Raw genomic sequence first — 14,056 nt, forward strand, 5'->3', positions numbered from 1 at the left:
TTAAGTACGGTATTTTGTTTTTCTATTAAGTACCATTTAAGGAAAATACTGAGTGATATTGGGCTATTACATTTCTTTTAGTAATGAGTTGATGATGTTGTGTTCAATACTAATTACTTCTCATTATCTACAAGCAGCTGTGCGTTGATTTGTCCTCTCAGAAACACATTTGTGATGAAAACTGAAAGCTAAAACTGAGCCCAACCTTTTACACTGATCTTAGAAACTCGTTTTTAACTTAAAGAAAGTCTGTTTGTTGTCTGCACTTTGGTCTGTTATTGTCCAGGAGCTTGACCGGACAGGATGTACAGTGACAGGTGTGGTGATGCAGGGTAAGGTTTTTTGAAGGAGCATGTGAGCTCTGTTTCAGGGCAGTTTCGCTTCCTGGAGCCGTCTCCTCCACCAGGAGGCATTTGAGAGTCCGCCTCTGGTGTACCTGCCACTGGCCCCACCTGTCCAACCTGCCCTGCAGTGACTCCATTATTTGGACACACCTCCACTGCTGCTCTGCCTTTTCCTGACTCAGGCCCCGCCTGCTGCAGGAGAACGACCTGGATACGCTCCACATGTCCTGTTTAAACAAGTCAGCCTTCTCTTAACTCACACGGGAGGGGAAGGATGTGAAGGTCAGGAAAGCTGTTGACTGCCACTCGTGTTAAAACCTTTTTTGCTGCCAGTTTCTTCCCTGAAGTCAAGCTGATTTTGGTCTCTGCTCAGTGTCATCTTACATCCTGTGATCAGACTGCTGTAAACTGGGAGGAGGCAACACTGAATGGACAAAACATGGGGTCAGATGAGGCTTACAACTTTGTCTTTAAGGGTGAGTAAATATCCTTCTGCACGCTTTAGTCAATCACCAGGCATATTCCCAAAGTGTCAGAAAGGTATCACACAGTAATGTCCAGTTGGACTCTAATTATACTTCCTTGTTTATGATTAACTTGGCAGTTTCCAGGAACAAGAGCAGAGGAGTATGCATGATTGTGTGTCAACAGAATGCCACAGATCAGTAATAAACGGTACACAGTGATGCACGACAGTGTGCACGTACAGTAGGTCTCTGGATGCAGCTCAGTCAGCTGTTTGAAATATTTGCTCCAGGTGAAATACAACAAAGCCGAGCAGTACTGTAGTGATATCATCATTTCAGCATATTGTTTCTGTGGGCGGACATGCATAATAGGGGCCATTGTTTAAATCAGGATGTGAACTTTCATTCCTGCTTGTCAAACTAGAGTGTCAACAAGAGCCAGTCTGCAGATGTCACGTTAGTAAATCTTCACTGTAAACAAATTATTTTCTGTTATTAAAAAAATCACCCGCTTTAGCTTTGATAGCACATTTTAATAATTTTATTTAGAATTCAGTCTGCACAACAGAGGAAGTATTTGCTCTATCGTGCTTTTCCACATGGTAGCATTTAAGGACCAGCACGTTTCAACCAAGTGGACACAACCGGGGCTATAATAATAATATTAATAATAATGAAGACAACTAACAGCCAGACCAAAGCGCTAATGTAGAAGCTTGGAAAAGCAGAATGGAAAACCAGTGGGTGACCTCACCATGCCTGTAGCCATCTTTTATATACAGTCTGTGGATTCAAATTTACATTGAAAATTTACATTCAGGAAGTTGGGGCTGTTGCTATGGGCAGAGAACTTTTTCTCTTTTTTTTTGCTTAAGTCATTTCCATACACACTGACTTCATTTATTCCAACTTTTGATACCATCTACTTTCATAGACTCCCAATTAATGGAAAAACTAATATCCTGCTGCTTAAGGTGCTGAATTTCTCTTAATGAGCTCATCTTTATTCTTGGAATTAAAGTAGCTTTGCATGAGTCATGCTTGGGCCTTGGATCAGCCCCTCAGTTTTAGCTTTAATACATTTTTTTCTGAACGTCTCCCCTCTCGGAGGAGGGTGGAACAGCACAGTGGGTCTCCTGCATCCACAGCCAGAAAGAGCAACCCACTCTCTGTGACATCATATCCAAAAAAAGAAAAAAAAACCCAGTCTGAAACGTACTGTCATGCTAGTGTGAGTTTCCACTTCCATGAATGTGAGAGTCCGAATCAGCTAGTGAACACGAAGCCCTGCAGACGCCCACGCTTTTTGTGGCCAGATGGACGCGACTGCAGAACACTACAGTGCAAAATATACTTCACCTTGTACTTCAGTATAATAGGCAGGACAAGTCATAATAGCAGGCTTTTTATTTATTAAGATGCTACAGCAACTATTCATTGTCCACACACCGACCCCCTACCTCAGGTCTACATTTGCCTCCAAAGGCACTGGGATCACACACAGACTCACCCAGCAAATGGTATTATTGTGGATTATAGAGCATTGTGGTGTATGTCCTAACGCTCTGTGTCCATATTCCCAGATAAAATCAGAACAACCGAAAAAGAATCTTAAAAATCACGACACAGCTTTGCCACAAAAACTCTGTCGGTATGATAAAGACTTTAATCTTTAAACACTTCACAGGACAAAGGGGGCTTTATTGTAACCAAAGCATGCAGGCGTGTGTTGGCTACTCCTTCCACAGTGTTTTCACACCAAACATTTTAATTTATCAGCACGCAGCCACAAGTGAATTCATCACATTAATGACTCCTGTCTTCTGCTTAAGGAGAGCCTCAGCACTGTGAATGCTGGCTCACTGGACCAGTTTACTGAAACACTTAATGAAGCTGGGGTCATTGTTGGTGTAGTGAAATCCATACCTGTGCTTTTCCTGCTTTGACAAGACAAATAATCTGTTGTGAAAAAGGCCTACAGGCAATGAGATGCAAATGTGACTCATAGTAACTCTTACAAAGGGGTAGCACGGTGGTTTGTGCTGCCGCCTGACTGCATCAGTGATCTGGGTGTGAACCTGCTGGTCTGTATTGAGATTTTTCCAGGTTCCCCAGATTTCTGCCAAAGTCCAAAGACATGTTAGTCAATTGGTTAATTGGCCTAAGGTGTTAGCAAACGTGGGTGTATCTTCAGATATTCACCAAGTATCATTATACCCTAAATAGTGCACTAAAAGTATCTAACTGTGCCTCATAATAAGTAGTGTGCAACCAGTGGTCACCATCCAGACACTGTAAACCATCATGCATCCTGCTGTAGGACAAATTACTGCATGCACGAGGAGCGAGAGCAGCACATCACCACCAAGTTTTTGTGTTTCTGAAAAGAGCTCTCACCAAAATGAGGTTTTAAAAATCATTTTTCCCTGGAAGTTTTGCTTCTAATGGACACTCGTTATTGCAGTATTGATCTTGACAGTGAAGGGATGTTTCTCTGGCTGATAAACGTTAACAAACTTCCCAGGAAACCAAATCTACCAAACCAAAACTAGAGGCCTTTTTCAGCATGTGTGCAGGCCTCAATCCATCCAACGATAGCTCAAAGAAACTAATCAGTGAAATCAGTTTGAGCAGATTTTTGGAAAAGGAGGTATTGTATTAGTGTTCAATTCAATTCAGTTTTATTTATATAGCGCCAAATTTGGTGTTCCTGTCTCTTCATTTTGCCTAAAATGCTTTGCTGTATAAATTTAAATAAAATTGAATTGGTAATTAGATATTAAAATTAATTAGCAGGCTTATGTACATACTAATATTGACTCTTTCAAATGAACATGTAGGATGCCATTATGAACATTTAATGTGGTTTTGGTATTGTTAAGTATAACTGTAGATCTGAAGGCAGGGTTGAGGTGACACGCACACATTTGTCCCCCAGTAAAATTAAGAATTATGATTACAAAGGTGCAAAAGTAAATAAAACAATATACAAGAAAAAAACACTACATGCACTGTATACATGATATTTGGGTTACAGGAAACATTGTAGGGTGTGTACCATGGCATCTTAATAAAATATAATAAATAATGTGGTGGTGGAAGCGCTATTACTGAACCTTTTGTGGAAAATGTAGTTAGTAGAGTAAGTTATGCAATAGTTTTTTCTCTTTGTTCAGAAGTGTTTTTGCTAGGTTGCTGACTAATCTTAAGATAATGTTGCCTGTCCTCCTTAGATTTAAAGCCAGTTGAAATGTAAATGATTTATAAAAATCATCCAAAGCATTTGCAACTGCAGAGAGTTTTGAGCATGGACACAAATCCTGCAAAATCGTATTTGAGCTATAAAGTCCAGGTGTTTAGAAATGACAGCAGGTTTGGCTCTACGTGCATATTGAAACAGGCTGCTGCTCAAACAAAATAAAACTGATATCGGACAGAAGCCTCAGCTCTCACAGGGACCAAAGAGTTAATCATACCCACATGTGTGCTAACTCGGGAGGGACAATATTAAATAGAAAAGCTGAGAATAATTACATGACAATGGTACTGTCACGGTCTGCGGAGGCAGACCGTGCGGAAAGGTGTGTGGTGGACCCAGGTGCGAACACAAACGAGGATGCAGGAGTGGATTCCAACAAAATGAGCCTTTTATTATGGCTGATGAAAAGAACAAAAACAGAATGAGGGCAGCATACGTGTAGTACTCAACAGAAAACCTAAACTGGACAAAACTAAGGAAAGACTATGGCTGGAGGTACAGAACACAGGAGGTGGTAACACAGACGACGCGAGACAGACTGTATGAAACACAGAGACTAAATACACATGAGGGATGATCAGGGGAAGTGGCCACACATGGGAACACAGCTGACACACATGAACTTAACGACAGGACAGAAGGAGTGAAACTGAATACACTGACCGTGAATACAGACTTTCAAAGTAAAACAGGAAACATGGAGATTAGACAAGACACATGAACCGGGGAGACGTAGTACAGGGGAGATGACATAACCGACAGCATGGACTTGACAATATAAGACACGCAGACATAAACACACGAAGGGCAAGGGAGACTTAATACACGGGTAATATGTACAAATGCCTGGACTGCCTTAGTGACCCTAAACAAAGAATAAACATCAAAATAGGCTAAAACACAAAACACTGGGTCGCACGACCCAGGACCATGACAATGGTACAGAATGCCAGAGAGCTTCACGCCTGATTTTTATTTTTCTTAAAGAAAGAAACAAACAAAAAGAAGCCTTTCCACCATAAACATGTAAAAGGTCCTAACTGGTGTATAAAACTTCAGCAAAATTCCCCAAATGAAGTGTTTCCTGGGGGATGACCAGCAGACCACAAGCTCCTCCCACTGCTGTAAGTGAACCCTACATTCACCCGTTAAGGTGTTTAGTTTCAACCTGCAGCAGAACTGTGTACATTACACCAACTACATTTCCAGGCCTGAAGGTCATGACAGCAAAGTAAAGCAAAGAAAGTGAAAATTTAAGCTTTTGGCCTCCTGAGGATCAAACCAGACTGGCCACATGCTCGAAGGCCGCTTGTCCTGTGTTGCTATGGAAACATGAGGCATTGTTTGATTAGAAGTTACTCAGTAGACAAGGAGAAAAGGGGGGAGCAAAAGCAGCGCACTTATCTTGGTGAACAATAACCTAAAATATTCTTCAGCAGGACCTCAGACTTCAGGTCAAACATAGGCACAGCTTACTTATTTGTCTTTTTAGATTTTATGGGACTCAGCCGGTGTTAAGGTGCGGAAAATAGCACTTTTTATGTCCTGTGGCTCAGAGAGTTAAAAAAAAAAGGAAAACAAATTATTTTCAAACCCTGACTGATGTTGATTCAAGGAAACAGCAGTGTGGAGAAAACAATCTCCCAGAATTTATTTGCTTTTCTGCAGCTTTCAATAAATCCAAAACAGCAGATGGAGTTTTGCTCAGTTGTTGTTTGGTTTTGTTGGAGTTCTTTTTCACATTTTTGAAAGCTGTTGGCCATGTTAGACAAGGTTCAAAGTTCCTTCGCAAGACTTAGAAAAGAAGATAAGTTAAAAAAAAGTGTCACTCCACAGTTAAATTAGTAACTGCTCTGACATTGTAAATCACACCGGCTTTTTCAGCAGATGGAAGTGGAAAATTAACACGTTGCATTAATGGGCAACCCTGATGATGAAGAACAGTTACGAAGAACTAGATCTTATGGTGAGATTGTTTTCTCAGCATTTAGCGTGGTAATGGAACATTGCTACAGCTCCAATAGCGTGTTCATGCAGTCAACAATTTACTGCTATCAAGGTGAAGAACTGATCACGTCTTTACTTTAAATATCTTCAACCCTGCTGAGAGTCTGTCTCTAAAAATAACAGTTTTCAGCATATGTGAGTTTAAACTGGCAAATACTGAATTTAGTCTCGTGATAAAAATCTTTAAGTACTTTAGATTTCCCGGTAACTGCACAGATACACAAAAAAATTTATCTTTTGCTATTTGAGAATTCTTGATTTAAATTTTCCATGCAGTTGCAGGGAGAAATAAGCTCTTCACGTTTGTAATAGTTAGACTGATGAACGGGGGTGGGGAATTAATGTTTCCAAGGAGCCATATGAGAGCCTGGGACTGCTGTGGAGGGCTGCACCACTAAGCTGAACTCAATTCTGCCCAAATTTATTAAATTGAACTTGTATAAGCTTACTGGTATGGCCCTCCTGGGACAACAGTCCCAGTTTACTTCACATCCCTGTTTCCAAAGGCAGACTTACCACTCAGCAGCTGTCTGTGTAGAGCTCCATGGAACTTATTTGCGCAGTAATTTTAAAACATTATTAAAATGTAACTTTTACTTTAATATTCACTGGGACATCATAGACTCACTAGTTATTTATGTAATAAATAAATAATACTTTTGTAGAATCCTCTTATTCTTGGACATGTGTACACCCCGACATCACGCATTTCTTTGTTGTGGACGGCTGGTCACTATAGCGGTCGGTCCAGGCTCTGGTTGCCCAGGTAAACCATCTCTGTCATTGGTAGGGTTTTTAGCTCACCTCAAACTTAAAAGTTTCACTAAACCACTGAATAACTTCTTGCATTGATGTTTTTTTATAATGTGCATGGATAGAAATTGCTTGCCAGCTGACTCTATCCAAAAAATCTATTCACTACCACATCTAAAATTTCACTGATTTATCCCTTAAAACACCTTTAGAAACTCTTTACAAAATGACATTTGATGCACTGAGTAGGTTTAGTTTTATGGGACAACATTGCCAGGCTAGTTGTTTGCCTCTTCAGTATTTATTTACACTAATCTAGATAAAGATAAATACAGATAAAGATACAGAAAAACTACATTTTTTAGAGCCACATCCGGGCAGGAAGTATAGACATCAGGCTTGTATTTCCTCGTTAATAATGAGCTGAAGCTGAGATTAGGAACAAGATGGGGTTAACAAATATCAAAAACAGTATGTCATAATTAATGGCCTTGAAGATGTCATAACACCTTGGCTCACTGAATCTACAGCAGTTACATGTAACTTCATCTTATCCAGTTATTCACTGGTCTCATTTTTTCTGTTTTCTTTGTGTGGTCATACTTTTTTATCTTTGTCAATTAAGCCAAGCCTCTTTTTTCTCTCTGAGTCAGCTACTTAACAACTGAAACCCAAATATTAGTCACTGACATGTACACAGGGGGTGTCTGTGTTACTTCTCCTGTTTACTCAGTAGGTAGGTTGCTCTGGCAAAAAGGAAGTAGCAGTTGAACTCGTTCCACCTGATTTGGAATAACTTTGCAGATGGTTTTATTTCCAAAAACAACGGCTTGTTCGTGGAAAAGAGAAAAAGACCCCAAAGGCTTTCAGTTTTCCAGGAGGGAAACGTGTGTTTCACAGAATTTATAAATGAAGGAGAAAAAAACACAATCTGCAGCGCATTAAAAGAAAATACATTTTAAAAATATTAATCAGTCACACCAAGAACAATGAACGGCCCAGAAAAAGGTTAGGATCTGTGTGCTGCACAGCTTCACTCAGAAATAAAAACACTGCCTAAAGCCAAACTGTGAAAGAAAAAATAAACTGTCACACTTATTTACTGCTGTTAATAAATCAAATAAGCAGCTGATTGTACAGCCACCCTCTCGTCCAGTGTACACTGAGATATACTCAAACCCCACAAACTACAACTAAGCAGAGGCGTTTAACTCTGTTTGCCCTCTATCTGCATTCTTTCCTCTGCGTGCTTTAGCTCAAATAATTAACTCTTTCACCATGAAGTTATTTCCTGATTGTGCAATTAGCCCAATGTCAGACAGCAAATACTGTGGATTTATGGAGCAACTACAGGAGACACACCTAGGCATAAGACAAAAATGGTTGTAAAGGATGAAGTGGATCTCGGGGGATTGGCTTTGTTAGTTTTGCAATGGCTGAGTGCAGGCTTTCAACAAAAAAAGAAATGTCTAATTAAAATTTCTCTCTGTCCTCTGCAGTGGTTCTAATAGGAGAGTCTGGTGTAGGAAAGAGCAATTTGTTGTCCCGCTTCACCAAAAATGAATTTAACCATGACAGCCGCACAACCATTGGGGTGGAGTTCAGCACACGGACAGTGCTGCTCAACAACTTCACCATCAAAGCTCAGATCTGGGACACTGCTGGGCTGGAGCGATACCGGGCCATCACATCTGCGTGAGTATATACTACTAATATCCCACTAATAAATGAGAATAATTACAGAAGGTTATGGTAGCTCACTACCCAGTAATTATATTGTAATTATAAAATGCACATGCATAATAGGGGTTATTGTTCAAATCAGGATGTGAACTTTCATTCCTGCTTATCAAAATACAACGTCAACAAGAACCAGTCTGCAGATGTCGTGTTAGTAAAACTTCACTGTGAACAAGTTATGTTCTGTCATTTGTTAATTGACAGAAAATGTCCTTTTTTAAACTGTTGAGTTGTAAAAAAAATCACAAATTTCTATAGTAGATAGTGAAAACCACTTTCTTTAATTGTTTCTCTAATATTTAATTACTTTGGCATAGCCTAAATGGCTACAGGGGAAGTCTTTATCAGTAGGAAAATCTGCACAACTTATGAACATCCAGTGTGCCGGATTGAAGTCTGTGCCAGGCCAACTCCGACCCCCTGGCTTCATGTTTGCTTTACGTCATTTTGATCAGGTTCCTGTAGGAACTACTTTCTTTCTACTCAACTACGCATACCAACTGTGTCCTTGTGCAGGAGCAGGCGTGACAAAAATCCTGTGCTTAACAGGACACAAAGGCAACTCCCTCAGATCATCTGTATTGACAGTTTGCTTCCCACTTGGCCAGCGTAGTTGGGCTGAAACAGCTAAATTCACTAATGAATAACGCTACAGTCCAGAAAAAAATCATTACATTCTTTTTCCAGGATGTCACATAATGCCTTCTTGTCAGCTGTCACCACAGTCTCACCATTATGCACAAGGTGTCTGTCAACATCAGTGTTGTCATACAACAGTCCCATTTTATAGACCTACAAAGTCCACATTAGGAGGCTGTAACCTAGTCATGTCATCTTGCATGACCCTATTTTATCTAGGTCATTGTATCAGTCCATATGGGATAGGGGGAACTAGAGACTCCAGTTTTCATAGGTCAGGGCAGGTTGCCATTCTATCTGAATGCTAGCACATGCAGAAAACTCTGCTGCAATCAGTGTTTGTTAAAATCAACAATCAGTATGTGCAACTCTTGTCTTAAATCAAGTTTATTAATCTAAACTGGTGGGTATAAAATAATGGTTCACATTGCAATCTTCTTTTGTCACTAATATGTGTTCTTCATTAAGAATGCATCTTAAAAATGTGTGACTTTTATGCACACCTGCAAACCGACACGCACAATGCTTTTGCAGTCCACATGCCTGTTTTCCTGCTGCTTAGTTGTTGAGCAAACCTGTATGTCGACATCTTAAGGCGGTGCTGTTATCAGCCAAAACAGCCACGAGGACAGGTGCTGATCCTCGGTTACCTCCCGCATTACCTGAAAAACCACAAGCACATTCTTGTCTCCATTTTCTTTCCAACTGGCACATTTAAAATCCACTTGTTAGGACAGTGATGTTCCTTTGAACACTCAGTGCTTCTCTCTTCCAACTGATTCAGTATTTTTTTTCTTCCCTAATTAAACTAGAAGGATTAAGAGTGTGGAAACGGGTTTTAAAACAATAGAACCATGTCCGTTTTATTTTTAAGACACGGGGAAATCTGAGGATATGCTACACCACTGGATTAGCTCTTTTCTGACAGCGTGGCTTTTTGAGTAATTACTGGCCAACTTATTCCAGTATGCAAATTCTCACTCCCATGGAATTTCCCATTTGTGCTGTAACAAGCAGCTAAAACCTATTAAAGTGGAATTAATTATGCTGCTGGAAGAGGAGAGCAGAATTGTGATTGTCGGGGAAGTATTGACTGGTTCGTAACTTCAGAGCAATCAGAAGTCATTAATTAATTTTTTTCAATGGACGGCGGCAGGAGCTGCCTATTATGCTTCCATACTGGCGACAGCTGAAGCTAATACCATAAGCACTTGAGTACATATGTCCATCTACTCCCTCCTTATGAACACGATGTCACTCTGATGATTTTTAATCTGATTTTTTTTTTTTAAATCACTTCATAATTATCGCTGTCATTTAGCTGCTTAGTTCAAGCGTAAAGATTTCTGTGTGCAACTGTAAAGGCTGCCTCATCCTAACAGGTATTACAGAGGTGCTGTTGGAGCCCTGCTGGTCTATGACATCACCAAACACCTCACCTACGAGAGTGTGGAGCGCTGGCTAAAGGAGCTTTATGAACATGCTGACCCCCACATTGTGGTAATGCTGGTAGGCAACAAGACTGACCTGGAGTCAGAGAGATCAGTGCCTAATGAGGAGGCCAAAGACTTTGCAGGTACAAAGTCAACAAGTGCTAAACCTAGAAATTAGTGCATGTGTTCTGTTCTATTTACCGTTAATGGGAATTTTTTGTGTTGCCCCAACAAAACTGAGAACGGCATTTCACTTGAGAGAAAAGGTACAGAAAGGATCTCTGTGATTTCACAGAACCTGTCAGCTGCATGTTTCCTGTTTTTAGCAACAACTAAAAGCAAAAATATGATTTTTGCAAGAAGAGGAGATTGAGATTTTAAAGAAGAACATGTTGATACAGAGTGAAATTCTATGTTTCCAACATATAATGATGTTCAAATGCAGCTTCAAACCCCAAGACGTATGTCAGAGAATTATAAAGACTAAGAAATGTTACTCAAAAATGTTGCGCCTGCATTTCATTTCCAAAGCAAAACATCTTTGATGTTTTTGAAATGTTATCAACTTTTGTGAAAAATGATTATGTTTTCACTTTTGTGCTTGCTTTATTCACATCCAGGACTGCAGCAGAATTTAATTTCTGATAATTATGGAGACTATTACTGTGTCTATGAAATCAAGTCAAATTCCTGTTCAATCATTCTTTGTGGCTCTAATTTCCTATTATTTGATTCAAGCTAGAGTATGCAATGTTATTACAGAGCGCATTTCAAACACCCCAATGTTAAAACTAGAGACACAATTTGATAAAAGTGAAAAATAAAATAAGCACAGATGTGAATTTAATCATGAATGTTTGTATCATTATTAATACAGAGAAGAAAGGCCTTTTCTTCCTGGAAACCTCAGCCTTGGATTCTACAAATGTAGAAGCAGCATTTACCACTGTCTTAGCAGGTAATATATATATTTATTTATGTTTACACATGCTTCATGTGTTTTTATATTGCTGATATAAATGAATGCCATTTCTCCTTGCCTTTCCTTTTCCTACATTTTGTGAATATTTACAATAAATTATGCATCTGTTACCCTTACTCTTACCAATTTTTCCACTCCTGTGGTCAGTTCCTCTTTCCAATATAGAATATGTTCCAGAAACAGCAGGAAATCCAGTGATATCTATTTATATCATGCTTTTCACAGGCAAATGTTTTACAGAAGACAAACGTAACAATAAAAATTTAATAAAGAAAAAGAAAAGCAGGAAGGTAAGGGATTAAATAATCTAAAAGAATACATTAAATATACAATAAAAAAAAGGATGAAAATGATCCCAATTAGAAGAAAAGAGACACAGTAAACAAAAGCCAGTGAAGAACAATGATAGCATTATACGACAAAAGTGTAAATATAAGCAGAACTGACAAAACTTAACCCGTACTGCTTTTATAGGAATTAAGAGGTTGTTGCTACTCAAATGCACTTCAGCTGTCAGCTATCAGCTGATCATCGGCGAGTGTGAGCACCTGTATAAAAGGCTCGCAGGCCTGGAGCATTCAGCTGCCATGGAGGAAAGACATTTTGGAGAAGCAACTCCTGAGAAGGGCTATAAACCCGTTTACAAACAATTTAAAGTCCATCATTGTGCAGTGGAAATAATTCAAGGCAGTTACCAGATATCCCAGGAGGATAGGTCTCATCAAATTCACCCCAAGATCAGATCATGCAATGCTAAGAGAAACCACAAAGGACCAAAAGCTACCTCTGAGACTACAGGCCTCAGTTAGCATGTTAAAGGTTAAAGTTCATGACAGTACAATTAGAACAAGAGTGAATAAGTGTGTCTTGTTTGGAATAGTAATCAAAAGAAAGCCTCTTCTCTTGCATCTGGACAAACCACACATTTTCTGGATCAATGTGCTTTGGACAGACGACCCAAATCAAACTCAATATATGAGCACAAACACCTCCGACCAACTGTCAAGCACAGTGGTGGAGCCACATTTTTGAAAGGTTTGAGCGCTGCTTATTACATAGCATAGAAAATCATGGTGGACGTGCCAGTTATTAGTAAATTTCTAATCATAGCCTTCTATACTTTTGTGCGGCCCAGAACCATGGTATTACTGTGTTTTATTTTGTTAACCACTTTTCTACTTTTTCATTCTTTCTGCGCCATCATATATATATCAATTTCATGCCATTAGAGATTCACAAGAAGGTAAGCAGTAAGGAAGTGGTCCGAGGCCCCATGAGTGCAGTTACCCTGAACAGCCCTAAAGCAGAAGACACAGAGAAGAAGTCCTGCTGCAAGAACATCTGACCCCACCATCCTTCAGGACTCGGGCGTCACGGTGGGGAACTCCTCCTTTTGCCCCAAGCTGGAATTTGTTGGAGGCAACCTCAGACACCAGTATAAATGGTTCTGGCTTGAATGCTGCAACTTTGAATTGACTGATTTAAGAGTGGTAGAGCCGGCATGGTGGTAAGATGCATTAAAACGACAGTTGAAAATGTGAACAGATGGAGCTGGAAACCACCAGCAGTCTTTTAAGTTACTTCTTCACTACTGAACAAAGGTCAAAGGTGAAACTAAATTGTGTTACCTGTCAGATTATTCATAATCCATTCAGGGAATTGAAAACACATCATAGTGTGTATGATGTCTAAAATATGAGGACGCATGTTTCAATGTTTTTTCTTATAATCAGCAGCTTGATTGGTGGAAATGTTTGTATTCATTGTGAGTGTTGCTGTCACTGCTGAGCGTGTGCTCCAGCTGGTTATCTATGATGAGACTGATTACATATCTGTTAAGAAATAAATGGAGACAAATTACCCACTGTGTATTTTTGTGTCTGTCCCTTTGTGGGTTTTGTGCACCCATCTTCTGATGTCTGCTTCCAGCAAGATAACCTGCCATGACACACAGCTCAAACCATCTCAAACTGGTTACGTGAACACTAAAGGAATTCACTGTACCCAAATCCCTCCACAGAGGAATGGGAGATTAACATCACTGCTGTGGAGCTGACAAATCTCTTGATGTTATCATGTCAATATGGATCAAAATCTGAGAAATGTTTGCAGTACCTTGATGAATCTCTGCCGCACCGAGGCAGTCCAAGCTAATACTCACAAGGTGCACCTAAAAATGTGTCCACTGAAGCTCTAAGCTCTGGAAACAATGAGTGAGCAGCTCTGAGGGCTTTACCGTATATGTAAATCAGCAAATGACAATAATTTACAGAAAGCACATTTACATTGTTTTCAGTTTAATTTCAACTTCAGCTCGAGACTGAGACCATAAAAGCATCACAGAAATGTTTAAGGTTGAACTAATAACCCAAGTGAGCAGCAGGACTATTTTCTTATAAAGGTTTTCTAACCAGAGGAGTTGCCTCCTGCTG

At 39.7% G+C, this 14,056-nt stretch overlaps 1 protein-coding gene across 1 annotated transcript; it reads left to right on the top strand.

Annotated features, from left to right (window-relative positions):
• The first annotated feature begins 469 nt into the window (after positions 1–469).
• rab25b (RAB25, member RAS oncogene family b) lies at positions 470–13,493 on the top strand. The gene is made up of 6 exons (XM_026183869.1): positions 470–626; positions 718–820; positions 8,330–8,525; positions 10,592–10,785; positions 11,520–11,600; positions 12,854–13,493. The coding sequence occupies exons 2-6, from the start codon at positions 784–786 to the stop codon at positions 12,967–12,969; spliced, it is 624 nt and encodes a 207-aa protein (XP_026039654.1). The 5' UTR covers positions 470–626; positions 718–783; the 3' UTR covers positions 12,970–13,493.
• Positions 13,494–14,056: the final 563 nt, after the last annotated feature.

This window comes from Astatotilapia calliptera, chromosome 11 (genome assembly GCF_900246225.1).
Source record: "Astatotilapia calliptera chromosome 11, fAstCal1.2, whole genome shotgun sequence".
NCBI lineage: Eukaryota > Metazoa > Chordata > Actinopteri > Cichliformes > Cichlidae > Astatotilapia > Astatotilapia calliptera.

Excerpts from the sequence above, each read along its gene's own strand:
- rab25b (XM_026183869.1), top strand. The coding sequence starts at position 784 with ATGGGGTCAGATGAGGCTTACAACTTTGTCTTTAAGG. Across the intron at positions 10,786-11,519 it reads GGAGGCCAAAGACTTTGCAG|AGAAGAAAGGCCTTTTCTTC; the intron begins GTACAAAGTCAA and ends TTATTAATACAG. Across the intron at positions 11,601-12,853 it reads ATTTACCACTGTCTTAGCAG|AGATTCACAAGAAGGTAAGC; the intron begins GTAATATATATA and ends TCATGCCATTAG.